General features: G+C 42.0%; 1 protein-coding gene and 1 long non-coding RNA gene across 2 annotated transcripts in view; one reads left to right on the forward strand and one right to left on the reverse strand.

Moving 5' to 3' along the window:
* Positions 1–8,516: 8,516 nt before the first annotated feature.
* LOC108529836 (spermatogenesis-associated protein 31D1-like) lies at positions 8,517–13,763 on the forward strand. The gene is given in 6 exon segments (XM_017872346.1): positions 8,517–8,670; positions 8,915–8,975; positions 9,266–9,804; positions 9,807–10,143; positions 10,145–11,389; positions 11,391–13,763. Coding segments are annotated over 6 exon segments (4,392 nt in total). The 3' UTR covers positions 13,447–13,763.
* A 5,935-nt stretch (positions 13,764–19,698) lies between these two features.
* Positions 19,699–23,325, reverse strand: part of LOC108529846 (uncharacterized) — a 22,606-nt gene continuing 18,979 nt past the window's right edge. Inside the window, exon 4 of the long non-coding RNA XR_001885698.1 lies at positions 19,699–19,784. This is a non-coding gene — a long non-coding RNA (uncharacterized LOC108529846). The remainder of the gene's footprint in view (positions 19,785–23,325) is intronic.

Genomic DNA, 23,325 nt, shown 5'->3' on the forward strand with positions numbered 1-23,325 from the left:
TTTTTTTGAGACGGAGTCTCGCTCTATCACCCAGGCTGGAGTGCAGTGGTGCGATCTCGGCTCACTGCAAGCTCTGCCTCCAGGTTCATGCCATTCTCCTGCCTCAGCCTCCCGAGTAGATGGAACTACAGGCGCCCGCCACCACACCTGGCTAATTTTTTTGTATCTTTAGTAGAGATGGGGTTTCACTATGTTAGCCAGGGTGGTCTGGATCTCCTGACCTCGTGATCCGTCTGCCTCGACCTCACAAAGTCCTGGGGTACAGGCGTGAGCCACCGTGCCTAATCAATTATGAGATTTGTTTTCTAGAGGGCACTTGAGTAGGTTTTCCAGAAAAATTTATGAATGCTTAGTATCAAAACATAAGCAAAACAAAACAAATCAAAACATGTCCACTACAGTTCCCTCACTCAACCATCCTTCTCTGTACCTGCCTATGCTTATGCCACTGACCCTGAAGTGTCTGAAGCTTGGGATTGCAGCAATAATTCAGATTTCGTGAAGACTTTAAGAAGGACAAAATTGGGATGAAACCTAGGGCAAAGAACTTGTGGAGGTGGAGAATCAGTCACTCGTCGATGTTGGGGGATTCTCCATGTTCCTCTCTGTAAGCCTATCCCCTAAGTCTTGTAAGGCTGGAAGCTATGCTAATTGTTTTAAAATGGCTGAAGGGGGCCCAGTATTTGGTTTGATTTGGTTCTAAAATGAAGGCCGAGAGCCTTGAAATGAAAGGACAGAGTTGGAGTCTGCTCCTCTACTCAGCATGTCGATGAAGGTTGTACCTTGGTATCAGACATGAGCCCCCAGTTTGAAGGGGCTACATTATCTGGGGTATATGCCCTGGCATTCATCATCCTGTGCCAGGAAAATTTAGAACACAGACACACATGGGGAGTTTAGGAGCAGAGGTTTAATAGGCAGAAGATAAGAGAAAGAGAAACAGTTCTCTCTATAGACCAAGAAGAGTCTCCAAGTGGAAAAGACTGGCTGGCAGCGAATGCACCAAATTTTGTAGTCAGGTTTGAGGAGGCAGTGGTCTAACTTCCATAGGGCTCACAGATTGGTTCAATCAGGTATGATGTTTACATAGTGTACGAGCCAAGGCTGATTGACCCAACCAAATCTTATTACACAAATGGGCTTTCCAGTTGATCGGCGCCATCTTGTCTGCTCCTTACTGTACATGTGGCTGACAGAGAAAAGAAGATGGAGCCACCATCTTGAACATGTCTAGTCCCCTAGTTCCTGCCAGCATTCATCTGTGCAAGCTCCCAGCTTGCTTGTCTATGTCTGCAGCTTGAACTTACAGGCTGCTCTTTGTTAGAAAATGATTTGGGGCTGCTTCTCTTTAAAAAGAAAAGATTACTGAGGACTCCCATACCCTTATTATCTGCCTAGGTAATTTCTTCTTAACTCCTGTATCAGCAGCATTATAGCCCCAAAGTGAAAACAATTCAAATGTTCACCAACTAAATCGATGGATAAACAAAATGTGATATATCCATACAATGGGGTGTCATTTGTCCATAAAAAGAAATGAAGTATTGATACATGCTACAACATGAATGGACTTTGAAAACATCATGGTAAGAAGCCAGACACAAAAATCCACATATTGTATGATTCCATTTAGATGAAATGTCTAGAAATGAAAAATAGCTAGAGACAGAAAGTAGATTACTGGTAACATAGAGAGGAATGCAAATATTGAAGGGTGAAGGCTAAGTGAAGCAGAGTTTCTTTCTGGGGTGATGAAAATGTTCTAAAATTGATTGTGGTGATGCATGCACAACACTGTGAATATGCTCAAAGCTGTTGAGTGGTATACTTTCGGTGAGTGAATTGTATAGTAAATAAATTATGTTTCAATAAAAATTTTTTTAAAAAGAAAGTTTGTATAGCAGCTTTAGTCATAATTGTCCAAATCAGAAGCAACAGAAATGTCTTTCAGTAGGTAAGTAAACTTTTTTTTGTATATCCAAAAATGGAACATCATATGCCACTGAAAAGAAATAAACTGGCAAAACACAAAAAAGGAGGAAACCTAAATGTGTATTATTAAGTGAAAGAATACAATCTGAAAAGGCTGTATGATTCTAACTGTATGACATTCGAAAATGGGCAAAACTATGAAGGCAGTAAAAAGGGCAATGGTTGTCAGGGGCTAGTGGGGAGGGAGGGATGAAGAAACAGAGCACAGAGGATTTTTAGGGCAGTGAACTATTCTATATGATATTACAATAGTGGACACGTGTCATTATACATTTATCAAAACCCACAGTATGTGCAACATCAAGAGTGACTGTTAATGTAAACTATGGACTTTGGGTAATAGTGATGTGTAATTGTACGTTCGTCAATTGTAACAAATGTACCACTCTAGTATGGGATGTTGACAGTTGGGGAGGCTGTGCCTGTGTGGGGATAGATGGTATGTGGGAAGTTTCCCACTTACTTTTCCTGTTGACATAAAACCTCTGTAAAAAATAAAAGTCAATTAAAAAGAAGAAGAGGAGGAGGAGGAGGAGCAGCAGGAGGAGGAGGAGGTTGTTAATATCTCACAAGGCCCAACATCAGAGAGTTGGCATCAACTCTCTGAAGTATTCCCTGAACCCTGTTTTCCCTTCCTCCTGGCAGAAGAATTTTACTTCTTTATCTGTCTTCCCATTGTGTATTATTTTTGCTTGTTTTACAGCTTTTTGTAGCATATTTTATTATACTTGTTTGCAGGTCTCACTTCCTGAACTATGACCTGTTCAAGGGCAGAGGCAATGTTTTATTTTACTGATATTTTTACAGTAGTAGGAATACTACGTAGTAAAGTTCAATAAATATTTGTTGTGTGAATGTATGAAGAACATTTTATAACTACTGTTCTATGATTTTTATTTTTTTTTAGACAGAGTCTCACTCTGTCGCCCAGGCTGGAGTATAGTGGTGTAATCTCATCTCACTGTAACCTCCCCTTCTGACCACTGTCCTTTATCCTAGGGACAGTGGTCAGGATGTGAGGGCGTGAGCATTGAGGAAACTTCCTAGGAAATTGGGAACATATGAAAGTCCTAAACGAATAGTTTATCTATACTGAGCATCCTCAAGTGGTGGCATATTACTCTAAGAGCTTTTGGAAAAGACTCCTCCGTGGAGATAATAAAACCAAGCACAGTGTGAAATCCAAGAACAGCCTTCGGGGCAGCAATGTAGGTAAATTGGGAGGATGTCATGGGGCCAATGGTGAGACAGTCTCATCCTACCAGAAGCCACCTCTGCCACCTCTCAAAGGCTGCCTAAAATGCTTTGGTAGGAGCTTATTGGAAGGCTTGGAGGTAGATGTATGTACAATATGTGAAATGTTTTCCTGGGAGAGATGGCATTTTGAACTTTTATTTTATACTTTACTGGAAGTCATAAGTAATATGATTCTTGAAAACAGATTTTAAGAGGGGGCTAGGGAAAAAAACTATGAAGACATTGATGCTAAGAGTGGAAAGGAAAAGTTATCTAATGGTGATAGAGTACCAAAAATAGCTTTTCCCTTACTTTCCAATTTTGTCAGCATTTAACGGACAAAGTGAATATTCTTAACCATACAACTACTTTAGTATTAGGGCATACTTTTTACTTTAAGAAATTACATATTAATATGTGTAAAATAAAAGCATTATGAATGTAGACAATTTATTCATCAGGGCTCTGATATTTACTACTGTCTGATTTAGAGAAGTCACTTACCCTCTCTGGGATTTGGTTTCATTCACTGATAAAATAGGCACAAGAGGTCAAGGGCAGAGCCCGTGGCTTACAGGTGCTTGTGTCTCCTAGTTTCCAGCAGTAAATATTTATTAGATGAAAACTTGGCTGAGGCTACATATCAAAGAGAAGAGGAAGGGGCATCTCTTGGCAGATTTTATCCTCAAAGCAGGTTACCTGCTCCTGCATAAATGAAAGGAGACCTGGCCTGAGTTGAAAGCTGTTAACCTTTCCAAAGATATCAGTAACACTGGTGGCCCATGGGTGTCTAATAAGGAGCTTTATAGTATTAAAATAAACTTTTAATTAAGAGTAATTAAATTTAAAGGAGTTTAACTGAGCATGAAAGATTTGTGAATTGGTTAGCCCCCAGAATCACAGCAGATTCACAGAGACTCCAGGGGTGCCTCGTGGTTAGAACCAATTTATGGACTAAAAAGGTAAAATGAATCGGAAGTGAGGTACAGAAAGAGTGAGCTTGGTTAAAGCTTGGCATTTGCTTTATTTGAACACAGTTTGAACATTCAGCAGTCTGTGAGTGGTTGAATTATGGCCGCTGGGATTGGCCAACACTCAGCTATTGTTACAGGTCCATACTATTGAGTTAGGTTTTCAATTTGTCTAACTACTAGGCTAGGTTACAGTTCATCTGCAAGGACTCAAATATAGAAGTATAGAGTCCTTTTCATGCCACATTTGTTTGCTTTCACAATAGTTTAAGAAAGACATGAGAAGTTAAGAGCCAGTTCAGAGGACAGCTGTCATGATAAAGAGTTTAGAAAAGAATGTGTAGGAAGATGGGTCAGGGGTGGGTGATATTGGGATCATTTAAACCTGATAAGAGTCACCTGAATAAAGTATGACAGGTAGTTGGTATTTGGATATTTGCAGGGGTGATTATGTAGAATAGAGAACAGACGTTCTCACGTATTTTTAGATGCCAAGGCACTCAGGAAAAGATCACATTTACAAGGCCCACAGTGTAATCAGGTGAGGTTGCCTAAGACTCCATTCTGCTCTAAGGCTTTGACACGCATGGGTCCCACTCTGCTACCAAAGACTGATGGCATCAGTAGTATCATCCAAAAGACCACCAAGATGGCTAAATAGTAGAAAGGAGAGCCTAATTGCTCTCATCAGTTTGCAAGCCAGGAAGGGAAAGCATCCAGCGTGGACTGAAGATGCTCTCTGTTGGAATAGGGGAAGGACAGGTTGGGTTTTATATTCATATTCATACATATTCAACAAGTTTGGGGGAAAAGCTATACATATTTATGCGGGTGCCGAGCACACCATAATGAGTAAACGTATGTAACGTACATCCCACGTTCACTTTGGAATGGGGTTTAGTGCTAAAATGAGGTAGAATTTGGCCCTTTACATCATAAGGTGAACTACAGGACACAGGCGGTTTGTGTGCAGCGTCTGTAGCTGGTAGAAACTGGCAACCTCTAATATTAGTAGCTTATCAGAAAAGAAGGTTTGTAAGGCCGGTCCTCTGTCCGATCAGAGCTGAGAGCTGGTTTGGTTAGAGGGAGTTTAGTCATAGAAAGTCAGGAATCTGCCATCCAGGCCCTGAACCCTCCACCCATAGGTAACTTTGTTTCCTTAACCTTAGGGTCTGTCTTAGTTGATAAAGGGGCATCTGTTTTGGTCTCTTAGATCACAACAGCTTAGGACACTGTAACTAATCCCTGGATTAAGGGAGTTGCATACTTGTTACCAAATTGATGTAGAGGGTTGGGACTGTCTGTGTTTGAGGTAGAGTTAGAAAATGTGGGTCAAAATGACAAATAAGGGATTGAAATAAAAGGAGGAACGAATTGATTCTGGATTTGAAGATATTGATTGATTTGTCACAGGATTGGTGTGTGGGTGTGTTTGTTAAGAAAATAACATTTATCTGAGGACTGTGAGTCCTCTTAAATTATCAGGCCTAGTGGGACATTAAAATTAGACAGAAATCACAGCCGTATCTCCTCCTTGAGCTATGTATTCATCTCTTGAAATTGCTTGCCATTGCCACATGGAGCTATATAGTAACCCAGTAATGCCACACCTGACACTACAAACCACCCCCTATAGCTTAACAATATATAGGCAATCACTAAGCAATGTTGCTTCTGTAAACCAATGAGAATTCCTGATTACAACTTTGTGTCAATCCACTACTTGTTCCCTTTTTCAACTTTAAAAACCCACTTGTATTTACTGCTAATTGGAGTGTATATTTAGGCTGACTTGCATCTGTGTTCCCAGGTCACAATCTTCAAGCTTGACCCAAATGAACTCCCTACTTATAATAATTTTCCATTAATTTCTTCCTTTTAGATTGATGTGTATGTGTGTTTGTGTATAGAATATGTTCCAAAAGTGCTTGAACAGTTTAAACTTCACTAACTTCAGAAAAATAAGTTCTATAAATTTACCCCTAAGGTCCCTCGAAGTTTCAATGATATACATTTATTGTACACTTATTTTCATTTTGTAGATGTTAAATAATGCATTATTAGTGAAACCATGCCCCAGAGAGTTGAAGAAACCAATGACTAATGAAATTAATCAGTTTACAGGATAGCAGATCAAACAACAACAACAACAGTAACTTGCTAAAGTGCAAAAACTCTCCCTGCTTCTGAGATTTAAAATCTGGCTAAAATGGATTAAAACTATTAAGGCCAACTGGAGTTTACACAGAACAAGCTGGCCACCGTCACAGCCCAAATTTTTGCCACGTTTCAACCAACTCCCCACGAATGTGCACACGTGATACATGAGGCAGTGTTAAACAAAACTGTGCATGCCGAGTTCATTCAGACCTCCCCTTTCCTTCCACCAACCAACTATTAAGTCCAGAGGCCATTCTCTAAACCTTTTCTCATAAAATGACTGCATGAAAGCTAGCACACAGGACAGGTCTGAACTGGACTCCTGTCTCCTTGTTGGTTTATTTACAATAAAAATCTTCTTTTCTGAAAAACCCAAATTGGGCAGTGAGCTTCTTTCCCTTGAGAACATTAGTTTTAATCATTTGAGTCAGTCTCTCTGATTGGAAATAGTAAAGGTTGACTTCAAAACAAAGAATGTAATGTTCGACATTCACAAAACAAAGTAGAAAGGAAATTTAAGTTTTATATCTGTGTCTATGTAAGGCAAAACATTCTGCAGATAAGACGAATTTGAGGACATATGTGATCCTGAGAGTGGCAATGCCTGGGTACAACAAATATTCTAGGCAGTATTTCAGGCTTTCAAGGGAGTGTACTTGGTGGGGTCCAAGTTAAGGGTTCCAAACAGCAAAGCGGGACTTGGGTAATGCCTAGTTTACTGTTGGAACAAACTGAAAATTCCACTAAGAGATAAATATATGAATATAAAAAAGGATGGATTGGGAAATGAGTGGCAGGGTAGGGCAGAGGAGCCCAGAGAGCCCAGAGATCGCGCTGGCTGGTGGAAAATAACAGTGGACCACACCTACACATTTGTGTAACACACTCCAACACAGCAAACGTGACTCTACACATAGAACAGAATAGCAGGCCAAAAGCCTGGGCACCCTCAAAATCAGTGCTTACAAGCAGCCGAGAGCTATCAAACAGAATCTCCTGAATCTGAACACACAAGAGACAGGGCTGAGCCCTGGACTCAACCACTGCTTGATATTGACGCCAACTTCATCATGCTTGAGTGGGTTGGTGTTGTGAATACGCGTACTTTGTTCTACGTGGTATTGACCTCTGTAACTTCGTCACCACCGAAAAAAATAATGACATCCAAAAGGTAAGAACTGTGGTGAACACCCAAGAGAGATGCACTGGGTTTGTTTCCCTAATCCTACAGTGCGCGCGACATTTCTAAATAATTTGGTTGGTTCAAGACATGTCTACATGGGAAGTCCTGAAGAGAGGATAGATCTTCACTCTTCCTGTGGCAGAGGTTGGGCAGCTTAATTGGTTCAGAGGACAAGGTTTCCATCTGTAGCTCATAGACTAACATCTGGCGTGTGCAGAGTTCCAGGATAAATCCCAACACAGTATTCTGTGGTCCACATGGAGAGAAGAGAGTGTTGGCTCTCTTGAAGGAGAACATCTCTGCTGAAATTTATCATGAGGTCCACATTCCCATGGTCACTTCTCATTCAGCAAAGTCTCCTTCGATGTTGGGCTGACCAGGGAGTAATGCTGAGAGTGTCTAGCCGGAGGCTGGAGCCAGAGCTCTGTCTCTGGGACACTTGTCCTGTGAGGCAGTACAGATGTGACTGTTGGACTCTGAGCCCTGGATGAGGACTTCTAACTCAGCACATCAAGTGTGGCTCTCACAGAAGAAATCATCTTTCAGTTTTCAGAGAAGGGAAAATGGGAAATATTTTATCACCTTTAAAATTGATAAAAGAACATATTTCTATTAATTAGGGAGTCATATCATTCTTGTATAATGAATGAATGAATGAATGAATGAATGAATGAGTTTCATAGAGTGTGAGAGAAGTGAGTCCCAGTCTGTCATTATCTTTCTTTTGTTCTCAGCATCAGGGCAGAGCCAGGAGGAGAAGGAAAAGTGTGACATTTAAAGGTAATGCCAGCCTCCTCTATCTGAGCTTCAGGGTGACCCTTCCTGTCTCTTTCATGAGGAACTCAGTCCCATGATTTCTTAGAATGTCAGTTACTAGACAGTCTCAGAAAACAGAGCCCTCAGAAGACAGGCTCATGGGAAAGCAATCAGACACGAGACACTACTCATAGGCCCTGCTCTGCCCATTCATGTGCATGACAAGTGATGGACCTGCCCAATGGGTGTTGCCCAACTGGTGGCCAACTGAGATATCAAGGAAGGACTACCGGTTGACTTGGAGTCAGAACTTCTGCCTCAGAACTTTGCATAAGTACTTTGACTTCCTCAATGCTCGGATTCCTCCTGGAGGTAACCACTGATGTGTTTCACGTGGTGCTTTTGAGCATCACATAGGGTAATGTATGTGAAAGTTTACTAATGATTCCACATACACATGTGAACTTGTGAAAATTATCAATGACTATTTGCCCTTTTCTACTGATTCTTGGGGCTATCAGAGTTTAATATCCCAAGGGTCTTCCACAGAGTGACTTCTGTATGAGCCCTGTGCCTCTATGTTCATTGCATATAACATACTCTTCTGGTTTCCCAGACCGGAAAAGTTTCCAGAGGGAAGCAGAAGAGGAAAAGAAGCTACTTTCTATTCTGAAAAGGTGATTAATTGTTCCCCTTATGTCCTGTTCCCACCCCCTCCTTTTTTTTTCCTAGCACGTTCTATTCATTTCAGGGATTCCTTGTAGCCTGCTGTAGTTTTGGGAGTGGGTAGCCATAGGAACTGGTATGTGAATGAATGCTTTGGGGAGTGGCTATAGTGAGGTCATATGACCTCATATATGGTGAGGTCATGGGTGGGGGGCGATGCGAAGCGGGTAGCAGGATTCAGGGGGCCCCACCCCTGCCAAGCTAACAGACCCTCCTTTCCTTGTTTTGGTCCTGGCTGCAGCTTTGGACCTCCTGTTTCCTGCAGTCCCCTGGGCCAGCATCATGATACCACCCACTTTCGTCGACTGTTATGCCCAGACCCCGACTGTCAGGTGTGTAACAGAGCAACTGCTGATATCCAGCGACTGCTGTCTTGGGAGTCCCTGAAAGATGCTGCTCCCTCTGTGTCCCCTTTGGATTCTGCAGGTTCTGCGACTGAGTCATCGTTCACTCTGTCTTCCACCCCCTCAGCAACCCCTACAGAAGACCTAATATTGTCCCCTCGGCCTAAGCTGTCTCCACCACCCCAGTTAATTCTCTCACCTGACTTGATCACCTCCTTAGCTGACTTGTTTTCACCCTCACCACTGAGGGACCCTCCGCCACCACAGCCTGTTTCTCCCCTGGATTCCAAGTTCCCCGTAGACCATTCCCCACCCCAACAGCTTCCCTTTCCCCTTCTGCCACCACATCACATTCAGAGAGTGGAGCCCAATCTCCACCCTGTGGCCAGTTTGTCTCTGAAAACCATCTTTTCACTTGACTCTACCCAATGCCAAGATATTCCCAGGCCATGAATCCCACTGATTCATGTGCTCATCGTCACAAACCACCAATCCCAGCTGCTTTACCACTGGAAGACTGCTCTGTGACTCAGTCGAAATCAAGACTCACCATTTTGAAGCCTTTTGCAGAGATGTTATCTCTAGGTGGCTCTGGTGGGACATCCACCTATGCCCCAATAATCAAAGGCATTGACCATTCATGCCCTACATCTTCAGAATTCTCCTGGTGGCAGCCTCATGCCAAGGGCTCTTTTTCCTCCAATTTTGTGCCATCTGATTTCATGGAGGAGCTTCTTACCCTTCATTCTTCTGAGGCCTCTTTAGGGGGGCACTCTGGCCAACGTCATATAGCCTGTTAACATCTCTTTTGTCAGTCATGACATTCTGGCACTCCTGGAGAGACAAGTCAAAAAAAGGTGTGATTTCCTGATGTGGAAAGAAAATGGAAAGAAACCAGGATCTTTCCCAACACAACTTAGACAAAACTACCAACTAAATTCTTCACGGAAAGTGTTAGCCTCAATTGCTGATAAGCATGACATGGCAGAATTCTTTCCTTTTGGGGCCAGTAAAGGCAAACTAGAGGGGCAGCACATCCATCAGCAGCCCCCATATTCTAAGTGCTTTGAGGACCATTTAGAACAAAAATATGTGTGGCTCTTCTGGGGCCTCCCATCTCTGCACAGCAAGTCTCTGCATCCTAATGTTCTTGTCCAACGTGGCTGTTCCTCCATGTTTGTATTCTTCAATGGCATTACAAATACATCTATATTCCATAAATCCCCAGTACTTCCCCCTCCCCAACCTCTGTCCTTGCCCAATACCCAAGCTCTACCCTTGCCTCAAACCCTGACCTGAGGTCAGTCCCCACATCTCACTGAGGTCCAGTCCCAGGCTCAACATCAATCTCCACTCCCAGCCCTACTCCCTAGTCCTCCATTCCTGATTAGGATCTGTGGACGGTGTTTTCATAGACCCCAAAATGAGGCACAGTCTCTTACGCCATCTGAAATTAATCATCTGGAGTGTAACGTGTTGCAGGAAAGTGTGTGGGGTTTACCCTCTGTGGTTCAAAAATCCCAGGAAGACTTTTGTCCTCCAGCTCCCAATCTTACATTGGTCAGAAAGTCCTTCAAGGTTCATGTTCCCATCTCCATCATTCCTGGAGATTTTCCACTGAGCTCTGAGGTAAGGAAGAAACTAGAGCAACACATTCGAAAGAGGCTCATCCAGCACAGATGGGGCCTACCCCGTAGAATCCATGAGTCTCTGTCATTGCTACGTCCTCAGAGCAAAATTTCGGAGCTATCTATGTCAGAGAGCATTCAAGGACCCTTACATAGCTCTTCGGTTGAGGGTCAGAGCCTCAATGTTACAAAGAAGTTTGGATCAATCATCCCTAGAACCTTCCATGAGAGGAGTTCAAATATGCTTTCCCTGGAGAATGTGGGGAATTTTCAGGGGTACAGCCAGGAGACTGGTCCAAAAAATTATCTGTTGCATGATCCAGAGACATCTTCAGATGAGGATCTGAGGTCTAACTCTGAGAGAGACCTGGACACTCATATGATGCATCTGTCGGAATCATTCAGGCGAGAGCCTAGGTCAGAAACAACTTGAAAATGCCCTGACAGTACATTTGAGCAAGAAATTTGAGGAAATCAATGAGGGTCGAATGCCTGGGACTGTGCATAGTTCATGGCATTCAGTCAAGCAGACAATGTCTCTTGCTGAGGAGTCCCACAGCCAAATAAAACATCGAAATATGGCAGCATTGGTGAGTGAGGACCACTGCGTTGAAACTTCGCAGGAGATTTCTTTCCTTAGTTCCAACAAACAAAAGGTGTTGGAAGCCCATATTAAATCTTTTCGCATGAGGATGCTGTGGGGCCTTCCCCGCAAGGTCCTTGAATCCATAGAAATCTTCAAATCGAAAGAGGACCTTTCCAATTCCTTTTCCCATTTTGACCTTCCCTCCTCAGCCAGCTTTATTTCTCGGGGAGATTCCAAAGATGGGGTCTCCAAGTCTAATAGACAAAGCACTTTTCAAGGAGGAAAACTGGGAACAACAAGCTCAGTTCCTGTCCTCGATTGTCCTCATCCTGTCACCTCACCTGTTGGCAAAGAAAAACCGCAGACTCTTGGAAGTCAATTTTCTGATACTGATCATGACCTTATAGAGACAGATTCCAAAGATGGGGCCTCCCCAGCCCTTAGAAGAGGCACTACAGATTATCAAGGAGAAAAGTTAGAAACCACAAGCTCATTCTCCATCCTGGGTCATCCTCAGCTGGTCACCTCACCTGTTGATCAAGAAAAGCAGGAGACCCTGAAAAGAGAATTCGCTGATACTGACAATGATCTTATAGAAAGTGTCCTGACAACTGAGGATGGCAGACAGACTTTTCTGCCTCCCACACACAGCATCATAGACGAAGCCAGTCAGAGACAGACTGTACCGGCCAGTAGATGCAGCGCAGAGCTGCCCATAATGCAAGCTGGAGTTGGCCATGAGTCAAGGGATAAGAGAGAGAGTGCCAGTAATAATGTTAACAGGCTTCAGGGCAGTAGAGAGACCTTTCCTGTCACCAATGGGTCGAAGGAGATGTTCAAGGAAGAGGAGATCTGTGCTCTTCAATCACAAACTAGGAACAACTTGACATCCAGCAAGTCAGGAAGCTGCTCAGTGACAAATGTGAAAACAAGCACATCTCATGAAACTGAAATTTTCCCACCAAGGGTATCAGTTCCCCAAGATCCTAAATCATCATATCTTAAAAATCAGATGCTGAGCCAGTTAAAGTTGGTCCAGAGGAAGGATAGCCAACCTCAGAGCCATTTCACTGACACATCTATTGCCTTCGAGAACTTGAGTTCCAAGGACTTACTGACTCATCCCCAGGGCATCTCAAGTTGGGACATGGAAACTTCCCAGGTGCTGCATGTCCACTTGGAGGACAGAGGGATCCGTGTGGCACAGCAGCAGGAGCCCAGGGTCCCTATGCATGTCTTACAGAAATGCCAAGTTAAGAATTTTTCATTAGCTACAAAGAGAGTGAGTCCTCTAAGACCCAAGGGAGGAGAGGTTGGTGGAGGGGATGCAGGGTTGGGGACATCCCAACTCAGGAGAAAGAGACACGCTATTCATAACAAGACATCAAAGGAGTTGCTTGGGAGCAAATCTTCCCCAACCTTGAAAACACAGCCTCCTCCTGAAAACCTTTTCAGAAAATGGATGAAGACCTTTTTGCAGCGGTTTAATAAACCCAGCATAGCATATGAAGAACAAGAAAGTTCCCGGGCAAAGGGTAGTTCCCTGTCATCATCTGTGCAGAATAGAGGTCGAGTTACAAGAAGAGCTGCCTTTATTGGGACCACTGAAGGTCAAAAAATTAGGAAAGACACTAGGGATTCCCTAGAGGAGAAGCTGGGGCATAGGTGTGGGATAGATGTCACCTGTCCCCAAGAGCCCCTTTCCTTCCCAGTGGAGCTTGGGAAAGCTCAGCACAACCCAGAAGTGCAGGTCAGAGCAGAGCCTGTCCTGGGCTATCCCTGCTCCCTCCTGCAAAGTGACATGTACCAAATCTTACAGCCAACAAGCTATCTTTGTTGGCCAGAATTATCCTACAAGGATTAGACAGATCACAGACAAGGACAGACAGCCTGAGAAAGTTGAGGCATTTAAGGGGAAGATATTGTGTCAAAGGCATCCCCAGTCCATGCCCCATAGGAAGCCTATGCCACATCCAAACCCCATTTGTCGGCGTCTGGTCAGCCTGGTGTGTCCAGCCCTCCCGACCAGTGCTAAAAGCAGTGTGTTCAGTGATGTGCCTTTACTAACTGGACAGAAAATGCTTCCGAAACATTTCCAGGGAGGAAAATTTCCCCCTACAAAATAATTCACTCCTTGTTGGGAATCTTGATTCTCCCCAATAAATGTACTAATAGGAAGGATGTCTTTTATGTGTATTGTTTTGGGGGGAATAAGTTTTGGGTAACCGAAGCTTGTGGTTATGGAAAGGTAAGAGTTAGCTGAGCTCTTACTGAGTCCCTCAGTTGACTTTTATAAGGTGACTAATCCCCTGGAGCTCTTGTGGAGGAAAGAGTATCATGTGCCTCCAAAAGCCCCTTCTCTCCCTGGTGAAGTCTGAGGAGATGAGCTCTTTTCTATCTCTTTGCTTGAGACTTACCGATACCGTATGGCAGCCTGCACCTTCCTCTCCACTCATGGCTTCATGTCCTTTAGAACAGTAAGGAAGGCAGGCCTTCTGATCTGAAGAGAGGGTCAAGGAAAGGCACATTTTTCAGAAATAGTGGTTTAATCACTATTTAAAAAAAGTTGTCACTGATCACAGGATCATATAAATTGGTGGGAGTGTTTGGGGTATTGCTGGTTGGGGTAGGGTGTCAGGAACACTGTGGATGCTGCTTAAGAGTTTGAAAAGCAGGGCATCCTCATGATTTAGCGAAGCATATTTTGACCTCAATGTTGAGGTCTTTCTACTAATAAGTCACTTGGGGAAGTAGTTCCCCTCCCTGTGTATATCTCCAGGCTGCCTGGATTGATGGCATTTTTACGGAGCAAAAAGATCACCTAGCTGTCTGTGGCAGGAATGTTGACCAGGCAACCACCTACCTCCTAGGGTAAAATAGAGCTGAGGGTAAGGCAAAGATGCCTTAGAATGAATGAGAAAGTAAGAAAAAAGTGAAGCTAGGAAAGGATGACCATGGTAGTGGAAAAAGGTTTATGTCCCATCATGCCCATATCACAACCCTTTGTCAATCTGGATCTAGGCACCACTCCCTTGAGGTTTACCAGGGTGCTGTTGACAGATGCCATTTTGGCAGAAGTGTCCATGGGGCTATTGTTTCAGGATGAAAACAGTATCTGCAGGGATGTTGTGAAGCATGGCATCCCTCTCTTTAGGGAAGGTGATCTTTGTGCCTTCTTTCTAGCCACATTGATGGCAACATGCAAGATCTCCCCTTAGTGTATATGGTGCACCTATCAGGGTGGAGGTGTCACCTATGATCTTCATGGGCTTAGTGGAATATAATAGATATTATGTAGAACACCTGCAGCTCATGGTCCAGAGGTGAGTCCTTGATTATGCATGAGGGTTACAGACATTTGGAGGTTGGCTATGAATCTTTACAGAATGCTCCTTATGGCTAAGAGTGTGCATATATACACCCTTAAAATATTAGGGGCCTGAAGAGAAGGCAACTCCACTTATACAGACTGGGACTAATAAATGAGGTGAGTTTTCTAGAGGGCAGTTGAGGTAGGTTTTCCAGAAAAATTTGTGAATGCTTGGTGTGAAAACTAAAGCAAAACAAAACAAAACAGATGTCCACTACAGCTCCCTCACCATCCTTCTCTTTTCCTGTCCATGCTTAGGCCACTGACCCTGTTGTGTCTGAAGCTTAGGATTGCAGAAATAATTCAGATTTCGTGAAGGCCTTAAGAAGGACAAAATTGGGATGAAGTCCAGGGCAAAGAACTTAAGGAGGTGGAGAATACATGGAGCGTCCAATCATCCATGTGGATAGGCTTCCCAATAACCTGGTCTCTTAATTCCTCTGTCATTCCATCTTAGAGATGGAATGACTCTACCTCTAATCCTGTTTAGTTACTGCCACACCCAAGATCATCAAAAACATCTAAAAGTTATCATCAGAAACACCTCTGTTTTTGGAGGCAGAGTCTTGCTCAATCGCCCAGACTGGTGTGCAGTGGCATATTCCTGGCTCACTGCATCCTCCACCTACTGGGTTCAAGTGATTCTCCTGCCTCAGCCTACTGAATAGCTGGGATTAAAGGTACATGCCACGATGCCGTTTTTTTTTTTTTTTTTTTTTAGTAGAGCCAAGGTTTCACCATGTTGGCCAGGCTGGTCTCGAACTCCTGACCTCAAATGATCTGCCTGCCTTGGCCTCTCAAAGTGCTGGGATTATAGGTGTGAACCACTGCTCTCGGCCACCTTCCAAGGTTTTTATCTTCAGAGGAATTATACTTCCTGAAATGTCTCTATTGAGTGGTAGCTAAACTTTAGTCTTGATGGACTGATCCATTCTTGTTTTGTAATAGGTACACAGTATATGCTTTAAATGGGTGAATTTTGTAGTATGTGTACTATATTGCAATAAAACTTAAAGGATTTAAAAGAAGAAGTGCTTGAGGATAATAAGAATGCAAGAGGATACACCAAAAGAAGTTCACACATTTTTGGAGGATGAAAACCTGGTGGAGGAGAGAAAGCTGATTTAGCAAAGTAGACAAAGCACCAGCTGTCCTTAGTGTTGCTTCCTTCTCTTCATGAGGCGCTGAGCATGTTTTATTTCTTCAATCCTTTCATTGAAGAGATGGTTAAACACATACAAGGGCAGGTACAACAATTTAACTCCCCAAGTACCCACCACCTAAATTTCACAATTATCATTTGGTATGGATAATGAATCCCATCTTTTACACTATGATTAAAGTGCAAAAGTCCATTTAAACATCTTGCCATTCATCTCTTAGAAGATATGCCATGTGCCATATGTCAATGTTGTCACATTCCCTTGATACGGATCACACGAGGAACACACTTATGTACAACAGATGTACACAGCATTGGTGACAAACACATTGAGCTTTAGCGGCCTTGGCAATCAGTTCTCCTTAAACTTCTCCTTTAAGTCAATCCCAAGTAGTCATTTGAATTTCTACCCACAGTCCACACAAGAAGCAACCTTACAAAGCAAATTCAGTGCACAATTTTGCAGTCCCTTAATTACACAGTAACTATAACATGAAAATAACAGTAGAAAACAGTGCATGTTGCTGAAACTTGAGATTGCCATATAAGTGTTTTCAAATATTTAAAAGAAATTTTTTTCTATAACATATTTAAAATGAGTTTTCATGTTTCCAGTTATATAAATTGAATCAAATATAAATGTTTATCTACCCTCCTTCCCATAGTGTGATTAAGTGTAAAAGAGTATATGAAAAGATGCTTGACATCATTAATCATCAGAAAAATACAAATAAAAATCACTATGAGATAGCACTTCACGCCCACTAGGATGGCTGGAATAAAATAGAAAAGTGTTTTAGATAATTTGGGGAAATTGGAAGCCTCATACACTGAGAGTGGGAATGTGAAATGGTACAGCTGCTTTGGAAAACAGGCAGTTCCTCAAAATATTGGCATGTAACCCAGCAAATCCACTCCTAAGTATATACCAAAAGAAATGAAAATATGTGCATGCAAAGAAACTTGTACAAAAAGGTTCATCACAGCATTATTCAAATAGCCAAAAGATGGTAACAACTCAAATGTCCATCAACTAATGAATGTATAAACAAAATGTGGTATATCCATATAACAGATTATTATCCAGCCATAAAAAGGAATAAAGTATTGACACATGGTACAACATAGATAAACCTTGAAAATTTTATGCTGAGTGAAAGGTCAGTCACAAACAACCACAATGATTCCATTCCGATGTCCAGAATAGAGACATTTACACAGAAATAAAGTATATTTAGAACTAGGTTAATGAGGTGCAAGAAGTGTAATAGCTAAAGGATACATGGTTTCTTTTGAAGTCATAAAATGTTTTAAAATGACTAGTGATGGATGCACAACTCTGTGAATATAAAAATCACTGAATTACACACTTAAAATGGGTGACTTATATGGTATGTGAACTGTATTTCAATAAAACTGCTTTAAAAACTGAAGGATTTAAAAAATAAATGCTTGACATGACAGGGACAGGAGAGGATACAACAAAAAGGGTCAACCCATTTTTGGAAGGTGGAAATCTGGTAGAGGACAGGTAATTGACTTAGTGCCTGCAAACCAATTCACATCATGTATTAGTCCATTTTCACACTGCTTTAAAGAACTACCTGAGACTGGGTAATTTATAAAGAAAAGATGTTTCATTTACTCATAGTTCCACAAATTGTTCAGGAGGCATGGCTGGGGAGGCCTCAGGAAACTTACAATCATGTCTGAAGGCAAAGGGAAAGCAAGCATGTCTTTATATGGCACAGGAGAAAGAAAGCTAAGGAGGAAGTACTATACACTTTCAGACAATCAGATCTTGTGAAAACTTGCTATCACGAGAACAGCAATGGAAAAAACTGCCCCCATGATCCAATCACCTCCCACTGGATCTTCCCCCAACACTGGAGGTTACAATTCAACATGAGATTTGGGAGGGGACACAGAGTCAAACCACATCACACCACAAAACTGCAGGATACAAGTGACATGATGGAATCAAACAAGAAATTAGGAGTTATATGCCATAAACAAGGTTCATTGAAATTTTGATTCTTTTTTGTTTTACATTGTCTGTTCTCATGGTGCAGATAAAGACATACCTGAGACTGGGTAATTTATAAAGAAAAAGAGGTTTAATGGACTCACAGTTCCATGTGGCTTGGAGGCCTCACAATCATGGCAGAAGGTGAAAGGCACATTTTACATGGAAATGGACAAGACAGAATGACAGTCAAGTGAAAGGGGAAACCCCTTATAAAACAGTCAGCTATTGTGAGACTTATTCACTACCATGAGAACAGTATGGGGGAAACTGCCCCATGATTCAGTGATCTCCCACCAGGTCCCTCCCACAACACATGGGAATTATGAGAACTACAGTTCAAGATGAGATTTGGGGCTGGGCGTGGTAGCTCACGCCTGTAATCCCAGCACTTTGGGAGGCCAAGGCGGGCAGATCACGAGGTCAGGAGATCGAGACCATCCTGACTAACATGGTGAAACCCTGTCTCTACTAAAAAATACAAAAAATTAGCCAGGCGTGGTGGCGGGCGCCTGAAGTCCCAGCTACTTGGGAGACTGAGGCAGGAGAATGGCATGAACCTGGGAGGTGGAACTTGCAGTGAGCCGAGATCATGCNTGACAGTCAAGTGAAAGGGGAAACCCCTTATAAAACAGTCAGCTATTGTGAGACTTATTCACTACCATGAGAACAGTATGGGGGAAACTGCCCCCATGATTCAGTGATCTCCCACCAGGTCCCTCCCACAACACATGGGAATTATGAGAACTACAGTTCAAGATGAGATTTGGGGCTGGGCGTGGTAGCTCACGCCTGTAATCCCAGCACTTTGGGAGGCCAAGGCGGGCAGATCACGAGGTCAGGAGATCGAGACCATCCTGACTAACATGGTGAAACCCTGTCTCTACTAAAAAATACAAAAAATTAGCCAGGCGTGGTGGCGGGCGCCTGAAGTCCCAGCTACTTGGGAGACTGAGGCAGGAGAATGGCATGAACCTGGGAGGTGGAACTTGCAGTGAGCCGAGATCATGCCACTGCACTCCAGCCTGGGCGACAGAGTGAGACTCCATCTCCAAAAAAAAAAAAAAAAAAAATGAGATTTGGGTGGGGATACAGCCAAACCATATCACAGTGTATAAATTTTTTACACATAATTAAAAAATTTTTTTTGGAGGAGTTCTTTTTCAATATATTGTAAAAACCCTGTTGAAATGTTAGCATGCTTCAAATGTGGAAAGGGAATCCCAGGTTCTTGCCTGGAACAGAACCCGAAACAAGTGTTTTAAAGTTGGCATAGCATACTACTTTGGTGTATTAGTACACCATGCCAACTTTGTACACTACTAGGTCTAGGTGTGGTGGTGGCAACTGTGGGAATCAAAGACAAAAATCTCAAACGTTATATAAAAATATAGTCAATGGTTCATTTAAAATGTATTTATTTGGAGTTTAATGTAATTAAACTTGCAGAAGAGTTGCATGGATGGTAAACAACAATATATTGCTACATTTGCATTGCCATAAAGAAATACTTGAGGCTGGGTAATTCATAACAAAAAGAATTTTATTTTGGCTCACAGTTCTTCAGGCTATACAAGAAAGGTGGCGCCAACTTCTGTTTCTGGAGAGGGCCTCAGAAGATTTTCAGTCATGGCGGAAGGAAGACTAGAGCCAGCATGTCACATGGTGGGAGAAGGATCAAGAGAGAGGGTGGGGGAGGTGGCACATTCTTTTAAACAACCAGATCTCATATGAACTCATAGAGAACTCATTTATTGCCATTCATGAGGGACCCAGCCCTTTGACACAAACACCTCCCGCTAGACCCACCTCCAACACTGGTGGTCATATTTTAACATGAGATTTGGAGGGAATGAAACATCCAAACCCTATCACAACAGTATAACCTTTATCCAGATTTGCCTATTCACATTTTGACCCATTGTGATCGCTCTCCAATCTCCCTCCCTCCTACCTCCTCTCTTCTCTCTCTCTCTACACACACACACACACACACACACACACACACACACACACACACACATGAATTCCTGGACATCTGAGAATACATTTCATACATCATCCACTTTCTCCTTGACTATTTCATTGTGTATTTCTTAAGAAAAGAATATTCTTGTACATAGTCAATTATCCCCTTCAGTAAATTAAGCATTGGTGTAAAACTTTTAACTAATCTCTTATCCATATTCCATTTTTGTCAGTAATATCCTTTGTGGCTTAAAAGTAACCTACATTACAGGATCCAGCCTAGAATTATGTATCGCATTTAGTTCTCAAGTGTTTTTGTCTCTAACCTAGAGCAGTTTCTCAACAGTTTTTTTTTTATGGCATCACCCTTTTGAAGAATATATTCAATGTGTAATTTTATAATCCCATCTTCTTAGAAAGTTTATGGTGGAGCTTATCTTGCTCTGACTTTAAAGGACATTTTTATATTTCTGACTTCTAGGGACCATACAGGCTGTTAGGACCAGACATTATAAATAAACAGAATGAAACCAAACATACAAAACAACAAAAACCATCAGAGATGCAATGCTATATAGAGATATATTTCTCAACAGAGAGACCTCCTGTAGTCAAGGGAGGGTAGACGTGAGGAGGCAGGCTTAAAGTTTATCTCCTTTTGGGTAGAGAAAATGGAGAAGCTGTGGATACAGGAGAAGACAGGCAAAGCTGTCATCAGCAGTAAGCCCTCATCAGATGAAAAGGATTGGGTACCTGGGGCCAAGATGGAATCATCAGACTCAATGAGGGAATTTAGGCAAGCAGCGTAAGGCAATGACACAGGGCTTAATTTCAGCAGTTCATAATCTAAGTAGAGAAGCTTCAAGGGTTGTAACTGTTAAATGATTGGCTAACATGAAGAGATAAATGTGTATATGCCACAAAAAAATTGACATTGTTTTAAAAAGTATAGAGGAGCCAAAAGGAATTGGGGTGAAAAGTTAGAAAGTAGATGGAAAAAAATCATAAAAACTTTCATAAAAGAAGTAATCATAGGTGTAATTCAAAACAAAATGCTATGCTAAGTTTCAATTGTGCTCATTATAGGCTATATTACACTAAGGATAAATCTGCTTCCTAAATCAGGATAGATTTGGTTATGTGGGTTGTGGTTCAGCACAGTTGCTCTGTGAAATTGAGGCAGAATTTTAAAATGCTGGGAAGAAGAGAGGGGGTTTGGTAGAGAGAAGAAAGCAGGTGCCTAGAATAGAATACTGTATAGCTAGAGGCAGCTAGATTTGAGAGCCCTTAGGGGCCAATAGCCTAAAAGAGATTTGAGGAGAAAAAATTACTAAAAGAGTTCCAAGGTTTTTGCCATAGATGGGCTGTGCCTTTGTCTCCCTCTTTGTTGTACAGGTTACTCTGTTCTTTAATGGCTTTTGGTAAACATGGATCTTTTTGAAGAAATATGGAGAGGATAGGTTGCTGCTGAGTATATTCCTGGTTTTGTACACGTGAAAAAAAAAAAAAGCCATTGTGTTTGTGGGGTGGTTATAGTTGAGGACAGAGTAGATCTTGAAGGAGTAAATCCATGGCCACATCACTTTCAAAGATAGTGGGTTCCAAAGGGGGATCATGAAGCAGTAAAAGGCAATAGGAATAAATAGAAAATTTTACTAATGTAAACATATAGTATCATGAAAGGGTGCAGTTGGAGGGTAACATGGAAGACCTAAAGGGACCCAGGGAAATGGACAGATCAGTTGGGCTAGATGATAAGGGGAAGAACTGTGGGTTCATCTTCCATTTGTTGTCCCTGCCCCACCCTCAAGAACTTCTGGTGTCTGTGTTAAAGCTCCATGATATGGGCCTGGAACTCTGATCTGGAATAGTGACTCAGTACTCAGCTTCTGATAATGAAGATTACCTTCTTTGTCTCAGAAGCCTTACTGCACCATGGCTGAGCTCCAGCTTGACTTTCTGGGTATTCTTATCCTTGCCTTCCTGTGTGGGATGGGGTTCCTCCTTCTATCTCTGTGCTACCGAAAGAGGAATCTGTGTTTTCCAATATTTTGGAAACAGACATCCGTCAGTTAAGTGAGCCAGATCTGCACAGAGATTTTAGGTCTTTATTCTTTTCTAACATGTGTATTTAATGCTAGAAATTTCCTTCTAAACACTGTTTTTGCCGAAATTTTGATTTTGCAGCAAATTTTGATTTTTCCATTTGCATTATAGTTTAAAATATTTTAAAATTTCTCTTGATACTTCTTCTTTGCCCATGTATGTTGTTTAATCTTCATGTATTTTGGGATTTTCCAGATATCTTTAAGTTATTGATTTCTAGTTTTGCTACATTATGGTCTAAGAGTAGACATTATATAATTTCTTCTATAGTTATTAAGGTGTGCTTTATGGCCCAGAATGTGATCTACCTTAGTTAATGTTCCATGTGAGCTTGAACAGAATGCTGTTGAATGAAGTATTCAATATATGTCAATTAGATCAAGCTGATTAATACTGGTGTTCCAATCAACTATATCTTCACAAATTTTCTGCTTTATCTGTCAATTACTAATAGAGACATTTTGAAGTCTCCCATAATAATAGTGGATTTATCTATTTTTCCTTGCAGTTCTACCACTTTTTGCCTCATATATTTTGATACTATTGTTGTTAGATGTGTACACATTAAGAATTATTATGGCTTCTTGGAAAATTGACCCCTTTGTTACCATGTAATGCCCATCTTTATCCCTGACAATTTTCCTTGTGCTGAAATCGGATTTGTTTTAAATTAATATAGCTACCTTTATTTTCTTCTGATTACTGTTATTATGGTATGGTTATCTCCATCCCTTTGCTTTTAATCTATCTGTGCCTTTATATATTAGATGGCTATCTTGTGGGCCGGTCATGGTCGCTTACCTGAGGGGTAATCCCAGCACTTTGGGGGGCCGAGGCAGGTGAATCACCTGAGGTCAGGAGTTTGAGACCACCCTGGCCAACATGGTGAAACCCTGTGTCTACTAAAAATAAAAAAATTAGCTGGGCATGGTGGCAGGTGCCTGTAATCCCAGCTACTTGTTGGGGCTGAGGCAGGAGAATCACTTGAACCCGGGAGATGGAGGTTGCAGTGAATCAAGATCACGCCATTGCACTCTAGTCTGGGCGACAAGAGCAAAACTCTGTCTCAAAATAAATAAATAAATAAATAAATAAATAAATAAATAAATAA

Source organism: Rhinopithecus bieti, unplaced genomic scaffold (genome assembly GCF_001698545.2).
Source record: "Rhinopithecus bieti isolate Rb0 unplaced genomic scaffold, ASM169854v2 scaffold_5948, whole genome shotgun sequence".
NCBI classification, from domain to species: Eukaryota; Metazoa; Chordata; class Mammalia; order Primates; family Cercopithecidae; genus Rhinopithecus; species Rhinopithecus bieti.